Genomic DNA, 23,010 nt, shown 5'->3' with positions numbered 1-23,010 from the left:
GGGAGAGAGGAGAGGCTTCGGAAGGGTCACGTGTCTTTCCTGGCTCTCCTCCTCCTCCTCCCCCCCTCCCCAGCTGCGGAGCCAGCCAAGCAGCTGGCTGGGAGGGCTTCCACCACCACCGTCCAGCGACTGCCGCAGCGCAGCTGGGAAGAAAAGAAAGGGGAAGGGACAGGCCGCCGGCTCCGGATCGATCACCGGTTCCTTGCACAGCCTCTGAGGGGTCGATGGATAGCCTGTCCTGCTTGTGAGGCACGCGGCGCGGTGGCGCCTTTGGAAGTGCCGCGAAGCCAGCATGTGGACTGGGTAGGAAGTCTGAGTCTGCAGTCAATTCCTGACGGGGGTGGCGAGGATGATCACAGTGGCACTTGACGTGCCTTTTGTCCTGTCGGTCTTTCCCCCTTCCCCTCGGGCAGGATTGAATTCTCGTAATCTGCTTTTTGCAGCTCATCCGCGGAAGAGGCTCCGCTTCTAGGTTCAGGGAGCCCCGGCTGAACGGTGCGGAGGCAGGGGCGGGATCCAGAGCCGAGTCCCCGAGCGCCGGCTGGGGGAAGCTGACTAGAATGGAAGGGGGATGCATCATTGGCTAGCTTGCATTTTACGGATAAGAACTTATGTGAGTCTGATTACGGGGAGTAGTCCCTCTAAGACAGTTCCACGGCCGAGATATAAATTGGAATAATTGTGCACCGTGATCAGCGAGGGGTCTAGGTTTGAACTGGTGTGAGGTACAGTTGGAATGATCCAATTTTACTCCGTAAAGCAGAATATTGAATTCCAGAGGTCTTTGGACTCTTTAACTCCCAGAACTGCAAAACCTCCATCTAGTTGCAGGTTCTGGTGCATGCAGTCCCAGTGAAAAAGGTTTGAAAATGGCAGAAGTGAAATTCCATAAATTCCCTGCAAACATATCCAAAGATATACGTGCAGGTGTATGAAATACCTGTCCAAGGACTGACAATAGTGAGATGGGTTCGTGTGTGTGTGTGTGTGTGTGTGTGTGCGTGTGCACATGCATGTGCATACGTGTGAATGGAAATGTTGATGCTTTTCTCAGTTTGGAGGAAACTGAGAGAAAACATTTGGAAAGCCTCCAAAGCCATCTGACTATTTGGTTGTCTGCCATATTCTCTCTGCCTTTTCCTCTTCCTTGTCCTCACAGCCACTATTGCTTCCTATTCCTTGTACCAACTAGCCACTCACCCAGCAAACAACATGGAAAGTAAGTGCTCTGCTGGCCGTCCATCTATTGTTGTGCAACAATTTAAAATGCTTGGCTGTAATTTCAGTCACTGGTTGACATATGTTCTTTTGTGGAGCCCCAGAAGTACACCTCAAAATCTGGCCTTCCTGATGCTTCTGTGCATTAGAATGGATAATTATCACTTTAGTCCCAAAATCACTCTCCCCCATTGTGCAGAAGGGTACAGCATGTCTTTCCAGCCTGTTAGCTAAAGTTTAGCCCCATGAACCAAAAAAAAGAGCCGCAGGGGAGATCAAAGGTGGGCTGATGACATTGTCTGGATGCATAATAAAAGTCTGATATTTATGAGGCAGAGCTTTACTGCTAATTTCCAGAAACAAACATCCTTGATATTAAACATTAATATCTCCATGCTCTGGACCGTAAAAGAAGAATTAAAGTCAGGTCAAAACTATTTGTGGTAAAGACTAGGAAGACTGATTCTAAATCTAGCACTTTTGGCTCTTCAGCATCTATTTTTGTCTGTCCACTATCGTTGAAAGGGTAAAGGACCAACTCAGATGTGGTGCAGAAAGATAAGTAGTACACAATGGTACTCTTTTTCCTTGTAACAACGTTTTGGTGTTTGCATGTGCAGTGGACATGCAGAATCACATTTATCTTGGTTCAATTGTTGCTGTGCCTTTGAAGTCCTAAGAACAGAAATGATGTATGTATAGATCTTGAGACAGCCAGTGATTGTAGGCTCTGCTGCCCAGGAATATGTACTATGTTATTTTAAGAATTCCTATGCCAGAAATCCTACTAAAGTGATTGTGTATGTATGTATGTATGTATGTGTGTATATATATATATATATATATATATATATATATATATATATATATATATATATATACATACATACATACATACATACATACATACATACATACACATACACACACACACACACACACACACACACACACACACACACATACTGCCCAGCACTTTAGATTTTGTTCCAAAAAGCTTTCTAGTTTTAGTTAAGATGTCAGTGGATTTCCCATTCAGAATTGTGGTATCAGGCTGGCATTGCAATGTGAGAAATATTATGGAAATCAGAGAACTTCATGAAGTGGCTTGATTCTCTCATTAAAGCAAAGTAGAATGCCAGGAGCATAATAGCCTTATAAGTGTTACTTCTGTGCTAATAGCCAGTGTTGTTTCTGTTACATGTTTATGTATTCAGTGAGCTTTAACTAGTCTATATGAGAGCACCAGGGGGGGAAACGATGAAGTTGTCTTGTAGTTTCCCAGTTAATAATATCTCTCCAGGTATACATATGTAGGAGGAAAAAAATCACTGCACAGTGGAACATAGATTCAATCTCTTTATTCTGGTGTCAGCGGAGATTACTTTCATTGAAGAGAGAATCCATGCAGGTTTCTCTGTTGGGCATATTCCTTGCAGAATTTTACCAAAAGTTATCTAAAGGCATTTCATACAGGAAATTGCTCTGTCAGACAAGCTCTGCAGGGAACTCATTGGGCCTTTTGCTAAAAAGTGCAGATCCGGCACATTTCCCTCTCCCTCCTTCTGTATCGGCAGAATTAGATTTTTTTTAAAACGATCTTGCTAACAACTTCCCATTGTGAAGAGACTTTATGTGGCAGACATTGGCCTTCCTCACTAAATTGGAATGGAGGGTTGCGGCCTTTTGCTTGGGCTCACTGTTGCAGGGAAGAGCATCTGTAACCTTGAAGCCTGGGTTGAGGACTGTCTCTTCCACAGCTTCAAATTAAAAGTCTGCTAAGAAAATGACTCATGATACTCATTGACATTTATCCCAATACTTTGTTATATCATATTGCCTTGTTAATTTCATTTAAATTTGGGGTGGGGGAGTTCCTTCACAAAAAAGCTTCTTCTGGAAAAGAGCAGCTACATTGGATTACTAAATAGCAACTGTTCTTGAAAATAAAGACCAGATTGCAATTTTAATCCAGGCTAACAGTGGCAACTGCACTGATTTAATAGGTCTGAAATTTACCTTCAGTGTGATTGCTTCCAATTTCCAAATAATTCAAATAAACATAAAGTGCTGCAGTTGAGCAAAAAAATAATAATTACTGGGCAGTGTAGTATTATTAGATATTGATATGGCTGAAAGTCTGTTTAGCTCCATGCAGGTCAGAAATGACATCTGCAAATTAGGAAGGAAACAGGAAGGAATATTATATAAGCTACTGCAAGAAATGGACAACAGACAGCAAAAACCAGAGAAAAGAGCTGTGGCCAATTTTTTACATTGTTAAAGTAGGAGATAAGTTTTAAACCCTGAGTGTTGCGTGTATGAGTAATATAGATGGTTAGAATTCTAGACTTTGGAGAAGCTGGTCTTTGCCACGACTAAATTAATGCTAGATCTACAATAATAATTATTTACCTGTTCAGGACTTGTCTTTGATTTCCCAGGATTGCTCTTGTGACTGGGCTTTAGCTGGGGAATGAGGTTTATTGCAATAGCCTAAATGTATCTGGACTATGCGTTTTGAAAGTCACGAAGAAGTTCAGTACACCATGGCATGTATTCAGGATGGGAGCATTTAATAGGCATGTTCATTCATCCCTACTACATCCTGTAGAATACCAGTTGTATTGTTGGCTGCAGCAAATAGGCATTATAGAAAGGCAGTTTTCTTTCCTGTTATCTAATATTGGTAGACTACCTCGAAGGTGCTTTTTCAAAAGGCAACTGGACTTTGTTTTGCTTGAAGATATTTTGCTTCTCATTCAAGAAACTGTATCAGTTCTGACTGGCTGGTGGTAGTGGTGGGGAATGGAAGGATTAGCTCTGACTAATTCTTAAGGTTTGAGGCCAGAACTAATCCTTCCATTCCCCCCCCCCCCCACATCATACTGAACTGTCAGAACTGATGAAGCTTATTGGATGGGAAGTGAAACATCTTCAAGCAAAACAAAGTCCAGTTGCCTTTTGAAAAAGCACTTTTGAGACAACCATGACCTGGATGACTGAGAATCTCCATAGACAGTAGACTATGTCTCAATTTACTTCTCAGCATCACCAGAAAGAACTACAGAAAATCTTTTATAAGGAAGTTGGAGATTCATCCCTACATGTTGTAATTGCCATGGATCTGAGGAGAATCTGGTTTTGGGCAGGGAGTGATATTCAGCTAGATGTACCAATAATGAACTGGCGAGTCTTTGAAATTTGAACTAAGCATGAAAGGCAAAGTTATAAGAATATTGTTTTTCTTTTGTTCCATTGTGTCTGATTCTCGGAGACTGCCTTGGACAAGTCCTTGCAATTTTCTTGGCAACGTTTTTCAGAAGTACTTTGCTCTTACCTCCTTCCTAGAATTGGCTCAAGAACACCCAATTGGTTATGTGCCTAAGGCAGGACTAGAACTCATGATCTCCTGGTTTCTAGCATGATGCCTTAAACCCTTCATCAAACTGGGTGTAGGGAGAGGGAAAGTAGCATTAAAAAAGTGAAAAAAGAAAGAAAATCAGTGAAAGTATTTGGAGCACCTGTTAAATTTATTATTTTTTGTCACGTAAAGATTTTCCTATTTCCTCCTGTCTTCCAAGGATTTGTGAAAATTAGTTTTTTGCATTCCCAGAATTTTCATAAATAAGCTAGCCAAAACAGGAAATGTTCAGTTTGCTGCCTTAAATAAAAAAAAGTTCGTACTTTTATATTTTATTAAGGCTCAGTAAACTTGAAATTTTCTGATTGCTGCTCATTTATCTTTGCTGTGTTGTCACTAAACAACTCTTTCTAACAGAATGCCCAGCCTTGAAAGATTTGCAGATGTCTGTTTTCCTCATGAAAGCATGCAAGTGTAGTTACAATTTCTAGAGAATGAGTAAGTAACAGTTCATAAGCATTCCCAGAAAATTGGCAATAAAAGAAGTATTTGTGGGAATGAAAGACTTTTAATATAATTCACCCCCTTCTTCCTCTGATCTAGGAAATGATTTAGGACCTGAACTATTTTGCTCAACTGTTTTTAAAGAAACTCTTGCCGACTGAGTTCTTTTTAAGCTAGGCAAGCAGAAGTTTAGTTGTTTCTCTTTGTGAATGAATGGTTGCCTTCTTCTGCATGTAAACTGTATATGTCAAATGTGAATGAAATTTCATTTCACATCACATCACACTGCATTAAGTTTTTAGTTAGCTGTTATGTAAGAAAGCACAAGAGCCAAGTGGTATGTCCATCTTACAGAATGTGTGATGATAGAAAGAGAAAATCAGCAGTTTTAAAAAGATTTTGGATCTCTTGAACTTAAGAAGCCAAGATATAGATTCCCAATTGTGCCATGGGCTAAATGAGACAGTTTTTCTATGTTCTACTATGGCCTCTGCTGTTCCAATCAGCCCTAGAATAATGATTACCTAAGGATGTTTTCAAATATGCTGTAAATGCTGACTCAGTATGTTTGATATCTGTTAGCCACACAGGAACCAAGACTTGCTGATTCATTTCTACATTTCTAAGGGACAAACTAGACTCTGCCAGAGTCACCTGGAATCATGCTAGAATGCAGGGCCAGTTGCATAAATGACATAAGTTATTTGGTACTTTTCTGCTCAATTTTCTATTCATTTTTAATGCAGCATATTAAATTGATCATAATGAAATTTCTTGGACAAATATTATTTTGCAGAATCTTCCATCTAAAACATAAAAATTATGGAAGGCTTATTCTACAATTATTTAAAAAGACAGCTTGTTGACCACTCATGATAGATGACCATCTAGTAAACTTCCCATAAATTTAAAAGGAAGTAATGCTTGTTTTTCCTGAAGATGTTCTACTAAGTTACTTCTGTTTGAAAAAGGGGCAGATACGGTGGGGGCCTAGGGCCAAATTATGCAAAAATTATGTCCGTGGGACACAGGTTTGCTGCTTAAGAGCGATTGCGTGCGCCGACCCTCATTGCCCCTGGTTTACTGAGGAGCTCCAGGAGATGAAATGCCGGAAAAGACGCCTAGAGAGTGATTGGAGGGCCAGCCGGTCCGAATCCGACCGAACACGAGTAAGAATTCATATTGAATCCTACTTAGTGGCGATAAAAGCAGCACAACGGCAACATTTTTCCACTCTTATTACGTCTGCAGATAACTGCCAAGCTGTCCTGTTTAGGGTGACCCGCTCCTTACTTAATCAAGGAACTGGGGAAGACCCCTTGCAGAGTAGGGCTGAGGAATTTGTTCAGTATCTGCAGGACAAAATCGCTCAGATTCAGATGCCTTCCATTTGGAATGAGCTGTCTCCGGAGCTTTGCATAATTTCTGACCTCCAGTCCTTCTGGCGCGCCCTAAAAAGTTGACTTTTCCAGCAAGCTGGCCTGGCCTGAATAAAATAAATCATTAATTTTCATTGTTATTTTTAATTTAATTTCTAAATCTCATTGTAAATGTCTATTGGGTTTTTTGGCTATTCTATTTCATCTGTCTTTTAACTTTTGTAATATGTGTTTTTATGTTGTACGCCTCCCTGAGTCCTTTAGGAGAAGGGCGGCATATAAGTCCAATAAACCTAAACCTAAATAATACAATTCTTCTTTTTAAAGATCATCTATTTTACTGTGTGTATATATATACATAAATAAATACATAATAAATAAATAAATAAATAAATAAATAAATACATACATACATACATACATACATACATACATACATTCAGTCTGTGCTACAGAGAGTGCTAGATGGCTCACAGCAGTTAAATTCAACTCCCAGCTACAAACAAAAAATAAATCCCCACCATTCTTCCTCTTCAGAAAGATTTTTTAAAATTTATTTCAGTTATTTGTAGATTTATATCCTGTTTTTCCTCTAGGACCTCAAGGTAGTATACATAACATTCCCTCCCTTTCCCACAATTACCACCCTGTGGGGGTAAGTATATTTATTTATTGAAGTTCCCACATTGTGGCTGCTGCAATGGGAAGAGATTATTGGTTTGGTTCCAGAGAAGTACTGGTAGAAAGCAATTTTTCACCACTCCTTCCAACAACAACCAAAATCCCTCTTGAGAATTGGTGATCCCTCAGTGGTAACATAGGGAGATTGAAGAGAAGAGAGAAGAGTTTCTGAAAATCTGATGCAGGTATCTTTTGTGACTGATTCTTATTCTTCAGCCTATCTTTGTCCCCATCCTCCCCTCTACCCATGCCACATATTCTGCAGCCTTAACATTTAGAAAACTTCCCGGGATAAGAGTATTACTTTCTCACCAGTGTACCAAGTTTCAGTTATGTTAAACTTTGTTTTGTCACTTATTATTTTATTTATTTATTAAAGTTGTACACCATCCATCTTGCTAGAGAAGATTCTAGACAGCTTACAGACATTCAATTAAAACACATTATAGAACATTAAAACAATAAATAAGGATCTTAAATTTAAAATTCAATTAAAATAAAATTAAGCAGTGAATGAGGGAACAAAGTGTGCACAAGGAGCAGGTGGGGTATTATTTACTCTATTAGCCAGGTCCATCCTGCCACACCCCCATTTGAGCCCCAGGTCAGTTGGCACAGCTATGTTTTCAAGGCCTTTCTGAAAGTCAAAAGCATGGGAGCAGATTTCATCTGGGGGGCATGATGTTCCAGTGGCTGGGAGTCATGGCAGAAAAGGCTCTTCTTCTGGACCCCACCAGCTGAAATTCCTTGGCTCACAGGATCTGGAGCATGCCCCTTCTGCCAGTGTGGGTGGGAGTGTCTAATCTCATCGGAGTGACATTAATCTTTCCATTAAAATACCCAAATACTCTTTATATGTTAGTTTGTCTTGGTTCTACAGGTTGATGAATACTTTAATTCCGACAATAAAGTCTATACTGTACTCATAAAAGATCATTGTTTTAAATGCAAAGCAAAATCTAGTATGGAATAAAAGTGTCTCCAGTTAAATCCCATATTTCTACTATGTTAGATGGAATAATTTTGTCCAACACTCTCTCCTTCCTCCACTTTACTGAATACTAAAAGGCTTTCTAATGGATTCTTAATATCTTGTTTAATTGATTTTTGAATCAAGGGTTTCATTGATTACAATTAAATCAGAGTTTTACCTGTGCTAATTGGGCTGCTTCATAACTCAGAAAAAAATTTGGGATTGCTAATATCTCATTAGTCTTTTCCAATCTTTTTCATGATCACCTAATTTATTCTGCGTCTTCTTCTACTGCCACTAAAAGTATTTAGCCATTTTCTATCTTCCTATTAGCACACTTCTATTAATCAGAAATTGCATATAATAATTATTTTAATAACTCCTTTCATTAAAGTAAATGCATATTGTTGTCCCTGTTAATTCCCTCAGGCAACTAAAACATGAAAATGTTTAATGCTGGCAGTCTGCAGCATTGTACAGGTTATCTTGTTTGTTATCCAACAGATGATGATTAGTTAAGGATACTTGTAGTAGATATTTATAGTATCATCACAGCATTACTTTGTTAATAAAGAAAAGGTAGCTGGACAGTGTGAATAGTGTGAATAGCTTGATTTGCTCTACTGTGCCACAGTGCAGGTGGGATTTGATTCTTTGTATTAAAAAGATATCTGCATATAGAAAACTTGATGTCAGGCAAATCTAGTATCCTTTCTCACTAATATACAGTTTTTTGCAGGGATATGGGGGATTAGGGAACTGTCTGCACAACAGCATCAAATAAGATTGTCTAAGGCTCCTGCACTGATTTTCTTTTCTTTCCAAATCTGTGACTGGGTTGGGCTTAGCTTTTTCCGGAGGTATTAGTTTTTAAGTCTTCCTGTGAGACTTGTTTATTTAGTAACAAATTTTCCCACCATGCTTAATTATTTTCCTACCTAAATTTTAAATAGTGCCTGATCTACTTAAGCTACAGGAAAAAAGTTGTGCCATTGAGGGTTTTTTTTTTTGTAGTGCTGGCACTTTCTTAAAAAAGGATTGGTTTGGATGTGCCCGCCCTGTATTCTACTTTCTCAGATTATTCCTCCAGGTTATAAATCAGTATGCAAACCAGAAGATGGGATCCAGATTAAAACAGGAAATTATGTGGAAGATTTGGGGTGAAGATCTTTCTTGATTGTGTAAAAATATTTTGGCATTTTGTACTCAATATCTCAAATTGGGCTTAAAAAAGATGGTACAGCTAGTCCTCAATTTATGACCAATTGCTTGTTGGTTGTTTAAAGTCCCAATGGACCTACCTGGGGATACTTAAGATACCAATTGAAAATTCCAATGGCTTCCCCCTTTCTTGAAGTCACCCATGAGTGCATTTTGAGCACTAAGCAATTGGGCCGCATTTTATTTATTTATTAAAATTATATGCCACCCATCTCACTATCAAAGATTTACATCCGTTTGCAGCATCCTGCAGTCACTTGACTTGTTTTGCATCGATTTTATTGAAAACCAAAACCGCACCATAACAAATCATTGGGTCACTTAATGATCACTATGTTTGCTTAATGACCGCTGCAAAAATATCATAAAATCGGATTGGTTATATGAGCAGCCTGCTTTACTACCTTCATGAGTTATAACTGTGATGTGCAGGCTCTCTTTCAGTTGTAACTTGAGGACAACCTATATTACTGTTCCCTTCAGATTTCTATGTTCTTCACCCATCTGCATTTCAGTTCTGTCTGGTTGATTTTAAGAGTTGTGCTTTGATAAGGAACTATTTTTTTTCTGAGCACCAAAGAAACACCTGGCTTTTTATATTTTCTTCTAACTTCTTTCCTTTTAAAAATTGTGTTTTTTTTTTACAGACTTTGTTAGAAAGACCCATTTTCTCCCTCCAGAAGTGATTGTCTCTGCAAACCTTTTCAAAATGATTTATTTAAAAAAACAACAACACCCACCTGTTCTGGAATAGATATGCAGTCCAACCTCTAAAGAACTTGAGGGCTTTCATCCCAACCACAGAATTTCATAGAACACTTTGTTTTCCCTTTTTTCTAGATCACTGAGCAAAGAACAATGTAAAGTCAGGTACAGGACGTGTCAGTAGCTTCCCAGCTTTTGCTGCACATTGTTTTTGATGCTGAGGGGGAATTTCCTTGATTCCAGGAATGGTAATTCACATTAAACAATCGAGAGCTGATATACAGTTGATGCAGGGGTGGGGAATATTTTTGTGAATAAGGTCTCCTCCTCCTCCTCCTTTTCACAATAGTTTGGAGGAGGCATGGGAATTATATCAGCAGCAGCCGGTGTGGGGCTAAGCTATGCCTAGTGGAGGCTTAAAGCATTTTCAGAAAGTAAGTTGGCAAACAGCTGTGCTGGAAATTGGAAAATTGCCTGCAAATTTCATTTGGCAGGAGCTTTAGGGGCTAAAAAATGAGCCTGTAGGTACTTTACACATGGTGGAATGAATTTGATATCAATAGCTTTGTGAAATAAATATAGACATTTGGGCACTTGCAAAATTCAGGCAAGCTGATTTCATGGAATAACAATGTGGAGAAGCTCACTAATACTCCATTGCAGAACTGCTGATGCTATCTCTTAACTCTGGTTAGGATTAATGCTGATACACCCTTTAGCAGCCTTCAAGGCGGGGAGAGGAAGCACAGGCTCCTGGCTCTTTAATCATAGCCAAAAGACAGGTCCAATTAAATAAATGCCATTTATTTAGGTTTAGGATCAATATCCATCTCTTCACTTAGTCCTTTTGAGAGACTTTGAGCCTCAGTGTGTGATCAGTGTGATCTAGGTGGCTTCTATTGGGCTCCTAGTCAAGCTGTTGGCTGCCTAGTGTGCTATTTTACTTGGAATCAAAATCGAGTATAAGACAAGAACTGCCAAATCAAACATCTTATTCTTATTTTGCAAAGTTTTTTTTGCAAAGCTATTTTTTATTTGTTTCTTGCTTCACATGAAGTTGAACCAATCTGATTTAATTGCCATTGCTTGATACATAGACCTCATTTACTCCTGATCTCTTTTCCAAGCTTGATGTAATCAAATCTTGGCCATAGGCTAATGTTGGCTAAGTTTGAGCAATTTCTTTCCCAGGATTAACCCACAGGAGTGTCTGGATAATGGCTACACTTCTATAGTTTCCTGTTTGGATCTTTTCCACAGTGGTTTTTCTTCTTGTATGTGGCATTTTTTTTTCAAATAAATTAGAGGTAAAATGATTATGCTTAGGATCTTTATCCTTTTAAAGCAAACACAGGGATTTTCAGTGGTTCTGAGATTTTTTACCAATAGCACTTAGACGTATATACCATCCCATAATGCTTTACAGCACTCTCTGAGCATTTTACAAATGTCAGCATATTGCCTCCAACAACCTGGGTCCTCATTTTACTGACCTTGGAAGGATTGAAGTCTGAGTCAACCTTGAGCCAGTCAGGATCGAATTCCAGGCTGTAAACAGAGTTAGCCTACAATACTGCATTCTAACCACTGCGCCACCAGGACTCCTTTTAGTAATTTATTCATACGTTCATTCATATAGCTGTTCATCTCACATTTATGTGACTAGCCTGCTTACAATAAAACAAATAAAATACATAAACCATGCAATATAAAACATAAAAATAAAAAACATAGAGAGGTGTTATTCAGTTATTCATATAACCTGGTGATGTGCTGTGCCTGATGCCCAGGGTGGTAAGCTCCGACACAATTTACTTTACTATTGCATTCATTATAACTTGTGAAAGAAACAGCTATCTACTGCTGTTACTACTATTGCTATTTCTAGCTCCTCCTCCCTTCCCCCTTTGAGAAAATTTGGGATAGTGTGGAAACGTTTATGGAGAGTCTCAATCAGCCAGATCCTGGCTGTCCCAAAGGTGCTTTTACAATAGGATTTGGGTTTCCTTAGTTTTTTTTCTTGAAAACATTTTGCATCTCATCCAAGAAGCACTCATTTTTCAGAATTGGAAGAATTGCCACTAAAGGAAACACCCATTCCCTGTACTGATGTTTGTTTGTGTGTGTGGAACAGATGCAAAACATAAGCAGCTGCCTTAATGCTATACTTTATTAGGCCATTGATAAGAAATACTGAAAATGTCTCTTAAGATTTTAAGCAGAAGTGTCTCTTTGTCCTGTCTGGAGGAACCAGGAACTGAATCTTAGACCTCCTGCATGCAAAACATTATTATTATGACCAGTGGTGGGTTTCAAATTTTTTTAGAACCTCTTCTGTAGGTGTGGCCTGCTTTGTGGGAGTGGCTTGCCAGCCATGTGACCGGATGGGAGTGGCTTGCCAGCCACGTGACCAAGTGGGAGTGGCTTACCAGCCATGTGACTGGGTGGATGTGGCCAACTTGTAAAATGTGGTGAAACTCACTTAACAACGCTCTTACTTAGCAACCAAAATGTTGGCTCAGAAACTCTGGCGTTTGAAGCACACAAGTCTTAAAGCTGTCAAGTTACAAGACCCTTGCACCCCTAACCCTTTAGGAAATAAAACCCCAGGGGTGTTCAAACTTGACAGCTTTAAGACTTGTGGACTTCAACTCCCAGAATTCCTCCTCTCGCTCTTCATCTTGATGGTGTGCGGACGGGCGGGGGGGAGGGAGCTGGAACCAGTTCTAAATGGCACTGTAGATTTGTGGAACCTCTTCTATAGAAGAGGTTAGAATGGCAGGAACCCACCCTTGATTATGACAGAAAAATCCAATTCTTCAAGAGTTTTGTTTCTTTCTATCCTCAGAACAAAAGCTCGGCATTGAGAGCGGGATTGTTTTGAAAGTTCTGGGTGGTTTTGAGTGCTGTAGCAGAAGTTTTGTTTTGTGGTTTGTGATAGGATGCATTTCATTCAGTTTTTCCATGTCATGCTAGTTGTGGGACTGCTACTCCTAGCTTGGACTGGAAGGAATGGCGGAGGGAACTCCAAGGCAAACAAACCCTTATTGAAGCACACAGCTCAGAACTGAAGAGCCATTGTAGAGTCTGCTCTAGTGCTGGAAAACAAGGGCAGGAATGTTGCCACTGTCTGACCTAGGTTGGTGCATGGGAATGCACCACTTGGTTTCATTAATAAGCATGGCTGAAACTTTTGAAGTTGTATAAATCAAGACTATTATTGTTAGCTGTGTGAATGATTTGGTTTTGCATCTCATTTGGAAACCAAGGACCCAGAGTATGGAGGAAGAATGGAGAAGCCAATCAAGCACAGTAATCCCATGGTCATCGAACCAGGTTTTAGTGCTTTTAGCAAAAGTTGCTCTCATCAGAAAAGAGGACTTTGGACCACTGAGCAACAGGACTTTGGACCACTGTGCTTCATTAAGATCAGGGTCAACGCAGCCGTCTACCAGGAGATTTTGGAGCACTTCATGCTTCCTTCCGCAGACGAGCTTTATGGGGATGCTGACTTCATTTTCCAGCTGCCCACACTGCCAAAAGCACCAAAACCTGGTTCAATGACTGTGGGATTACTGTGCTTGATTGGCCAGCAAACTTGCCTGACCTGAACCCCATAGAGAATCTGTGGGGCATTGCCAAGAGAAAGATGAGAGACATGAGATCGAACAATGCAGAAGAGCTGAAGGCCGCTATTGAAGCATCGTGGTCTTCCATAACACCTCAGCAGTGCTACAGGTTGATAGCTTCCATGCCACGCTGCACTGAAGCAGTAATTGCTGCAAAAGGGGCCCAAACCAAGTACTGAGTACATATGCATGCTTATATTTTTCAGAGGTCCGATATTGTTCTATGTACAATCCTTGTTTTATTGATTGCATGTAATATTCTAATTTTCTGAGATGGTGAATTTGGGGTTTTCATGAGTTGTACGCCATAATCATCACAATTATGACAAATCACGGCCTGAACTATCTTGCTTTGCATGTAATGAGTCTTATCTCATATATTAGTTTCACTTTTTAAGTTGCATTACTGAAATAAATGAACTTTTGCATGATATTCTAATTTTTTGAGTTACACACACACACACACACACCACATGCAATAACTGGAAGAAGAAAAAAGTTTTTCCACTGAAAACTTAGTATTATAGCAGGAGTAGAAAATCTCCAAGCAATTTGAGAGGTTGATGGAAATTAAAGTTCAGCTATATTGTAGAAGTCAAAGATTCTATGTATCTCTATTTGTGCATGGAAAAGTTTGTGTATAATTAAAAAAATTATTGTCACAAATATGGAAGGGCAAGGTTTTTGACCTGTATATTAGGATAATGTATCTTCCTTCCAGTGGCTTCCACATCAACCCCGGCCCCTGTAACGTGGACTTTTTTCCTTCCTGGTTGATGTGAGGAAGAGCTGGGTTTCAGTGATGGTGAATGAATCCTTGAGAGAAGAGGAACTGCCTTCCTCTTTGAGGGAGAAAGTGATGTGCCCCTTCTTAAGGAACCAGAAATACAAAATAAACTCTTTCTGAGGAAAGAGAAAATGGTGGAAAAATGCAAAAAGCCTTGAATGAAACAGATTATTTGGAACTGTTGTAATCCAGTTTCAGACCTGGATTGAGTACAGAGATAGCTCTTGGTTGCACTTGGGGGGACCTGGTTAGAGATAGTGCACTCTGCTTCATCTCTCAACAGCTTTTGATACCACTGATTGTTTATCCTTCTGAGTGGAGAATATGGTGTTGCCCTCGTTCTCCCCCAGATGCTGTCAGAGTGCTGTCCAGATGTCTGGAAGCTGCTTGGAACTGGAAGGGGAGGAACAGGGAGAAACTCACCAAGGCAGAATAACATTGGGTTTGAAGGCCTGCTGATTCCAACAAGATGCCATCTTTAGTTCTGAATGTGATTTCATTTACATAATCAAACTGGTTTATAATTTGGAAGTGTCAGGTCCTGCTTGAAAATCATGTTGTATATGGAGCAAAGTGGGTTATAACTCTTCTTCTGCACTGGTTGATGCCAAAATAAATAATACATGCCTAGTGGTGATATCACGTAAATGCTGCCTTCTTTTGTTCTGAGAAAATACTTACTGTAGGCTGCTGTACCAAGTTTATATTCTTTTGATGAGCACGAGTGCACCGAAGCTAATTGTCAATAGCCTCATTTATGTTCTCAGTGATGGGAAAAAGCATTGAAGAGATTGCTTCCCGGAGAAATATTTCTAACCTGGCCTTCTGACCATGTGATAGCCAATTCCATTTGTAAAACTCACTGGCAGAGAACAAACTCTTTGTTTTAAAAGAGGAAACAACCGGCTTGATTTGCTGTGTCTCTTCATCTTTACTCCCCTCTCCCCCTCTGTGTAAGTAACTATGTAATGGAACTCATGTGGGACATCCTTGAGAGGAATATACGTGAGGGGAAATAAAGGACATATGGGCCCAGGGTATCCCTCTTTTTAATCCTGAACATACTGATTTCTTTCTTACAGCCAGACCCATATTGAGGAGCCCAGGCTCCAAAAGCAGCTAGTAGTGAGTCAGTGGAAGCCTCTTTCAGCAACTAACAGAGGGCAAGAGTTACAGCTCCCAGAGCCTTCTGTCAAGAGCCTGGCTGGTGGGGAGGAGACCCTGTCGTTGGCACAACTGAACGTCTCCCGCTTACGCAGCTCCTCAGTAGAAATCCGTGAGAAGGGTTCTGAGTTCCTGAAGGAGGAGCTCCATAGAGCTCAGAAGGTAAGCATGAGGTTAAGAAGGGATGGAGAATTTGGCTACTAGCCCTAAACCCACCTGTTATCAAGCTTAAAACATATGCTCAGATGTTGCCTCTCAATGGGTCCAAAAGCTTCATCTGAATTGCTTGCCAAGAAATATTGAGTTTTTGTCCATCTGCATTAGGAAATTGACATTTTGTCCTGCCGCTCTGCTTGTCTTTAGGTGTTTGTGAGCTACATTGATTCCATTCTGTCCAAAGCTATTTCATATCAATTCATGAAGTAGACAGTTGCTGAGCAGGTAAAATGCTAGAATACTATTAGGAAATTAAAACAGAAAACCAGATGATTTATGTTATTCCATTTTTTTTCTGCTAGGTTTTTACTGTAGAACATATGATTCCCCGGATACTCTCTTTAAGTTCATACATATATTATTTAAGCCCATTTCATATTACTGATTTTGGTGATTTTCTAAATAGAACTTGGATCAAATTTCTTAACTTGGTTTCACAAATCTTATGCTTTTACAGATTCCTTACTACTTCCTATTCATAAATGATGATATGTTCCTTTTGAAGCAGGAATCATTACATTTTAATGCTTCTATGTAGTTTGGGCTGCAGAACAGACTGGCTACAAGACCAGGGTTTTCCATAACGAACTGGATAAGAACTGGAATTTGGGATGACACACTTCCCACATTGTGCTGGCTCGGCAAACAAGAGTTCCAATCTGTTGCTTCTCTAGATTCCAGACTCTGATCGACAGCTGGTTTTCTTTCCCCTCTGCTCATATGATCTGCCTCTAGATCACAGCTGAAGACTTTGTATAGTCAGCTGAGAGTCTCATATTGCCTTTGGTTGCCCATAGGGAAGCCTAAATTACGGTATGCTATTTAGTGGGTTTATTTTCTTTATGCTTTTCTTTATGTTTGACAATCTGCAGTTGAAGTGGTAGGAAAGTGAATTCCACATTTTCCAAGCTACATGTCCAAGTCCAGCTTGTGCCATTGCCTCCTTCAGTTAATATGATTTTTTTGGTAAAGCAGGCCCCCTAAAGTTTTGGTTGAGGTTTGTAAAACTACTTTCATTTTTATAGGGGTAGACAATTGTCAACAAGTTTCAGTGTATGATTGATCTGTGTGGGTATACGTGTGTATCTGCCTCTGCCTCTGTCTGTCTGTCTGTCTGTCTCTCTCTCTCTCTCTCTCTCTCTCTGTGTAAAATAGAATGACTATCATTATCTCTTGTGTTTTCTCTCTGCAGGAATTAAAGTTGAAGGATGAAGAATGTGAGAGACTTTCCAAAGTCAGGGAGCAGCTGGAGCAGGAACTGGAAGAGCTGACAGCAAGCTTATTTGAGGTACTGCACTTTTTAAACTTGAACTTGGCATCCAAATCCTGAAGGTAATGGTATGGATCCTTTAGAAACCAAGTCCAAAGTTGAGTTTAAGTATTTGGTGTACATCTTTGAAAACGTCTCTTTGGACACTAGGATCCATGCATCTCTTCTCATCCATAAAGTATGTTCTGACTGACTTTGAAAGCCGTATTTGCTGAAAGAACAGAATTCTATGTTGGAGTTTTTTGGATTGTATTATTTCAGATTATGGACGTTTTAATAATTTACCATTAACATTTTGACCCAGGGGATTTCCAAGAGCTATATTTTATATGTTCAGGAAAGCTTTACTGTGTAGGAGCAATGAAGCTCATATTCCACTGGAAGAAGTTAGATCCAGCAAAAGCCACACTGTGTTGTTTCTTTGATTATGTAGGCCAGCACCAACAGGAACTGTGTGTTTGCATAAGAGCACTCTCTCCTCAGTTAGCAGAGCAACCATTTCTCTTTCCCTAAAGTCAGCAGAATCTGAGCTGGTGCATTTTCTGTCTCATTACCCTGATGTGTTGTAGTCCTCAGAGGAATGGAAATTTCTCCTTTTGTATGGATGCATAGCCTTTCTCTGGGGGAAGAGGCTATTCATCCATGGCCTTGGGTCAGAGAGGTGTGCAGTCATTCTCTTGACATTGAACATTATCTAGAGATGAGTGAGAAATTTACTCAGTTCCCATATTTCAGGGAATTTATCCAATCTGATCTTTCTGAATTCTTATGTAAACTGAAATCTGAATTTTACGATGCACTTTGGAATAAAACAAAAGGGGGAGATGTACACAAAAATTTGTGCATGTTTTTTTTAAAATCAAAATTGCAAACTGGTACAGAACTAGGCCTAACTCACTCAGACTGGAAAAAGGAGAAATGGAATATAATCTAAGTGGATATGTCCTAACTTTGAACAAATTTGAGACAGGTTGGGTTCTGCAATCCACATCTAATTCAGATAGTCTTCCTTAACAACTGCATTTGGGACAGGTAACTCCGTAGCAAGGTGACACAATCTTTAAGTGAACTATCATCTGACTTACATGGGTTCCACTGTGGACAGCAAGTGAATCACCTATGGTTATTAAATACAGTGTCATGTGACTGCATCTTGCAACTTACTGCTGGCTTCCCCATTGCTCTTGCTTGTCAGAAACTGACTGTGAAGGTTGCAAATGGAAACTACATATTCACAGCACATGACTGTGACTGTTGTAAGTTTAAGGACCAGTGACAAACCTATTTTTCAGTACTGTCATAAATGTGAACAAATGCTAACTAGGGCAATCAATATCTGACTATTGCTTCTATGTAAGTGTGTGGTGGAGGGAGGCTTGTTCTCATCCATTTGCAAGGTCATATTGACTGAAGATACACCAGGATAAGCTAAGTTAATAATATTCACCTGTATGGCTCCAGGTTACTATTAAATATAAATTGAATACTGAATGCTTTGTTTATTTTTACTTTGCTCTGAAGCATATTATGTGGTGCTCTTTCAAACACATTCTCAAGGAAAATTACAAAAATAGAAGTATAACATGCAGAAAGAACTCCACATATTATAAAAGTAGTTTAAAATTTCCAGTCAAACATAAAGCTCTTTGTGGCCTGCACACTCTGAATCATGTGAGGATCTAATTATTTGTATTGGTGAATTAGGATTCAGCTAAGAGGATTTGTAACAGCCCTAGCCTCTCAAAATTCCAAAATATTCTGTGGCAGCCCCATTTAGACCTGATAAATAAAAGATACACTATATTGCCAAAAGTATTCGCTCACCCATCCAAATAATCAGAATCAGGTGTTCCAATCACTTCCATGGCCACAGGTGTATAAAATTCAGTACCTAGGCATGCAGACTGTTTTTACAAACATTTGGGAAAGAATGGGTCGCTCTCAGGAGCTCAGTGAATTCCAGCATGGAACTGTGATAGGATGCCACCTGTGCAACAAATCCAGTCGTGAAATTTCCCCGCTCCTAAATATTCCACAGTCAGCTGTATTATAAGAAGGTGGAAGTGTTTGGGAACGATAGCAACTCAGCCACGAAGTGGTAGGCCACGTAAACTCGTCCAACATCAGTGTGTGATCTCACAAATGCTCTTCTGGAAAAATGGTCAAAAATTCCCATAAACACACTCCTGAACCTTGTGGACAGCCTTCCCAGAAGAGTTGAAGCTGTTATAGCTGCAAAGGGTGGACCAACATCATATTGAACCCTATGGATTAGGAATGGGGTGTCACTTACAGTAAGTTCATATGCGAGTAAAGGCAGGTGAGCGAATACTTTTGGTAATATAGTACATGTTTCAGTGCAGTGTTTTTAAAATAAAAATCTCATGTTTAAAATACAGATAGTCCTCAACTTACAGCCACAATTGAGCCCAAAATTTATGTTGCTAAAGTGAGAAATTTGCTAAGTGAGTTTTGCCCCATTTTACAATTTTTCTTGCTACGTTTGTTAAGTGAATCACTGAAGTTGTCAAATTAGTAATATGGTTGTTAATCTGGGTTTCCCATTGTCTTTGCTTGTTTGAAGGTTGCAAAAGGGGATCACATGACCCCGGGACACTGCAATTGTCATAAATATGAACCCGTTGTCAAGCATCCAAATGTAAATCACATGATCATGGGGATGCTGCAACAGTCATGTGTGAAAAATGGTCATAGGTCACTTTTTTCAGTGCTGTTGTAATTTTGAACGGTCACTATATGAACTGTTGTAAGTTGAGGACTACCTGTATTGGTGGTATTTTAATTGATAAGAAGAAAAAGGCACTGAGAAGAGGAAGTCTCACCTTAGAACATACAGTGCATGTTTTTAGCCGGGGGGGAAATGTTGTATGGTTATCATTATACTTTCCCTTTTCACTGCTTTTTTATGGTATTGCAAACCACCTGCACAACTGCCATCAATTTGTAGTACATAGAAGTAACAGATATGCAGATGGAAGAGGAACCCCAAAAATAAGCTTGTGGAGAAAAAATTGGATGGAATATTTTTTTTTTAAAAAAAGAAAATCACGATTTAATCTCAATCTTCCAACCTTCCATGTTGGCTGCACTCATTTTCCACATTACCCTTTCCTCATAAAGTCTGCAAGAGTTCTGCATTCTGCAAAACTCACCTGTCACCATTGATCCCAAGAAAAAACTGGGCGCTTCTGCTGTGGTTAAATGTTCCTTACTTTAATGTGCCCTCTGCACCAAGTGTCTGTGCTGGTTGTTATGGGTGAAAGTTTGGGAAAAGACAGTTGGGCCTCTATTCCATGTTCTTTTTAAAATGTTCTTGTCATTTTTTTAAAAAAAGTTTTATTGTTTTAATTAAACAAAAACACAAAAAAAAATCATCTTTCGTTACATCTTGTAGAAAGCGTGTCGATTGGTTACAAATACGTTACAAATACGTGCGTTTCTTCCACAATCATTACATATACTTCATTCAAATTGAATTGTACATTTTAAAATTTATGTATTTTACTATCACTGTACCACATATCTCATTTGACTACAATTATTTAAACGTGCTTTTATCTAAAATCATTTGTATTTAAAGACACAACCACCTACTGGCATACATTCGCAATCTCAATAAACCTCCAATGACTTTACACCTTTATAACATATTCTAAAACAAAGTCAGTTAGTAGGATACCTAAGCATTCCCGTCCCTTTCCCCCCACAACTCACAAATTAAAGCTTATGTCCAATTTGCTTTTACTGGTACAATACACACACACACACACACACACACACACACACACACACACACACACACACATCATTAAACATTATACATTAACATTTCCTTGTTATTATTGTAGTTAACTAAAAATATTCTTGTCATTTTTGAGAACCTGATTGCCTTGGACAAAAGTGTTCTTTTGTTTTATCTGCCATAGGAAGCCCACAAGATGGTCCGGGAGGCAAACACCAAGCAAGCAGCCTCAGAGAAGCAGCTGAAGGAGGCGCAAGGGAAGGTGAAGAAATCCATTTCATACATTGTCTTCATCCATACAATCATGGTGACCAGAAGACCATATTTACTAAGCATATGCCAAAGTCAATGAGCCTGACATTGAAAGGGAAGTTTTTAGATAGGGGCTCCCCTCATAATCTGGATAGCAAACCTGCTTGTACCTGCAGTTTATGTCAACTGTGTGGAAAGTGTGTGTATACATACAGAAGTTCTGGAGCAGATTTTTCTTTCAGATTAAAGGTAGTGGGAGCCACATGGGTGTAGAATATCTATTGCAGCTCCTTTCTCCTTCCTGGTTGGAGGCAACGGGTTAAAAAAGCCTTTTCACGTGGCAGGGTAGTCCAAATCAAGCTGTTGCACAAGAGCAGGAATTGAACCATACAAAAATGCTTCTGAGGTATATTTTTCAAATGTGTTGTTAGCCTGTTGCCTCCATGCTGATAACTGTAACAAAGCCCAAGCTGATGGGACACAGTTCCTCTCAGTGAATGCTCATGGGAATGTGATGATAAAGCAATAAAAAGAATGCAGTAGGGTTTGTAATAACTTCAGAAAACTGAAAACCAAACAGCTAACATAAATGGGCTGCAATCAAAAAGAGAAATCCTCTATGAAGTCAAAGACCTGAATTTTGCTGAAGCAGGAGACTTGGCTCTAGCTGTCTGAAAACTCGTGTTATTTCACATGTTTTGGGAAATGTTTTCCATGCAATTCTGGCAGTTCCAGTTAAGAAACAAATCCTGCTGAGTTTTCTGGTGTTTGCTTCTAAAGAAGAGGGAGCAGAAGGTTGTAGCCTTAGTAGGCATGAGCAAGGCCATAAATAGGTGTACCCCTCTGGCTTGATACCAGAAAGAGTTCAGAAAGTATTCAGAAGGCAAAGAAAAGATACGTCAAACATGTTCTGTCTGCTGAAATGGAGACTTATTTAGCAACTACAGGAAGCCCTCGACTTACAACAAGTTGCTTAGCAATCATTCCATTACAGACCCTGAAAAAAGCTCTTTGTGACCTAGATTCAAAGTTAAAATGTCTGCCTTCACATGACTGTATTTTGGGTGCTCAGCATCTGGCTTACATTTACAGCCATATTATTATTATGGCATTTTTGCTGGAAACTGGTGTTTATTTCCTGTTTGAGGGGAAAAAAACAACCACCCGATAACAATGGGTTTGCTTAACTACTATAGCATTCACTTAATGACTGCTACAAAAAGTCTTAAAATTGGATGCCACTACATGATGACTTGCTTAACAACCATCATAACTTGTGGTTGAAATTGCACACTGAATTATAGCCATAAATTGAGGACTACCGGTGTACATTCAAAAACAATCCATACCAAAAAGAAAAAGGAAAAAAAAGAAAGATCAAGTAACATAATGTAGTAAATAACATTGCCTCAAGGAACTGGATAAAGCCTAGCTGTTGGATCCATTGTGAGATTTCTCTTTATGTCAACACTTTATCCCAATCTTCATCCCCCAACCATCCACAGTAACTGAAGCCAATTAGGTTTCATCCCATTCTCTGAAGGAGCAGAAAACGTCTTTGCTTCCAGCATGAGAAACCTTCAGGTATTTGACGAGTCTTGTTCAACCAGTTTGTTCAGAAGACACCAGAGATTAGTGATACATCACTGATACTTTAGCTTCCACAATCCCTTTTTTGATAACTTCAGAAGAACTTGCTGAACTCGAACTTCTTGTCTATTGAAAAATTCAAGAGGCACAGTTAAGGATTTTTGAAAGAGATTTGTAGCTATGAACTACAGAAAAAAAGCTGCCATTATAATGCGAATATAGCACCATCTGTTGGCAGAGCTGAAGCACATCACCTGAAAGATTTTGTGTTAGATGCTTTACCCAACCATAATA

At 39.4% G+C, this 23,010-nt stretch overlaps 1 protein-coding gene across 3 annotated transcripts in view; it reads left to right on the top strand.

The window, feature by feature from the left end:
• Window positions 1-39: 39 nt before the first annotated feature.
• LOC116515752 (guanine nucleotide exchange factor for Rab-3A-like) overlaps window positions 40-23,010 on the top strand; it is a 35,538-nt gene continuing 12,567 nt past the window's right edge. For 2 of the 3 annotated variants that reach the window (XM_032227969.1, XM_032227962.1), the window contains exons 1-4: window positions 41-303; window positions 15,544-15,787; window positions 17,034-17,129; window positions 21,059-21,136. In XM_032227969.1, coding sequence (XP_032083860.1) covers window positions 293-303; window positions 15,544-15,787; window positions 17,034-17,129; window positions 21,059-21,136 — 429 coding nt within the window. In that variant the 5' untranslated portion in view covers window positions 41-292. Of the gene's footprint in view, window positions 304-15,543; window positions 15,788-17,033; window positions 17,130-21,058; window positions 21,137-23,010 lie in introns of all 3 variants that reach the window. The other variant, XM_032227979.1, reaches the window with a different exon arrangement.

The sequence above is a fragment of the Thamnophis elegans genome, chromosome 1 (genome assembly GCF_009769535.1).
Source record: "Thamnophis elegans isolate rThaEle1 chromosome 1, rThaEle1.pri, whole genome shotgun sequence".
In the NCBI taxonomy this organism is placed as follows: Eukaryota; Metazoa; Chordata; class Lepidosauria; order Squamata; family Colubridae; genus Thamnophis; species Thamnophis elegans.
Note: the sequence above shows the minus strand (reverse complement) of the source record. Positions and strands in the feature narration are given on the sequence as shown.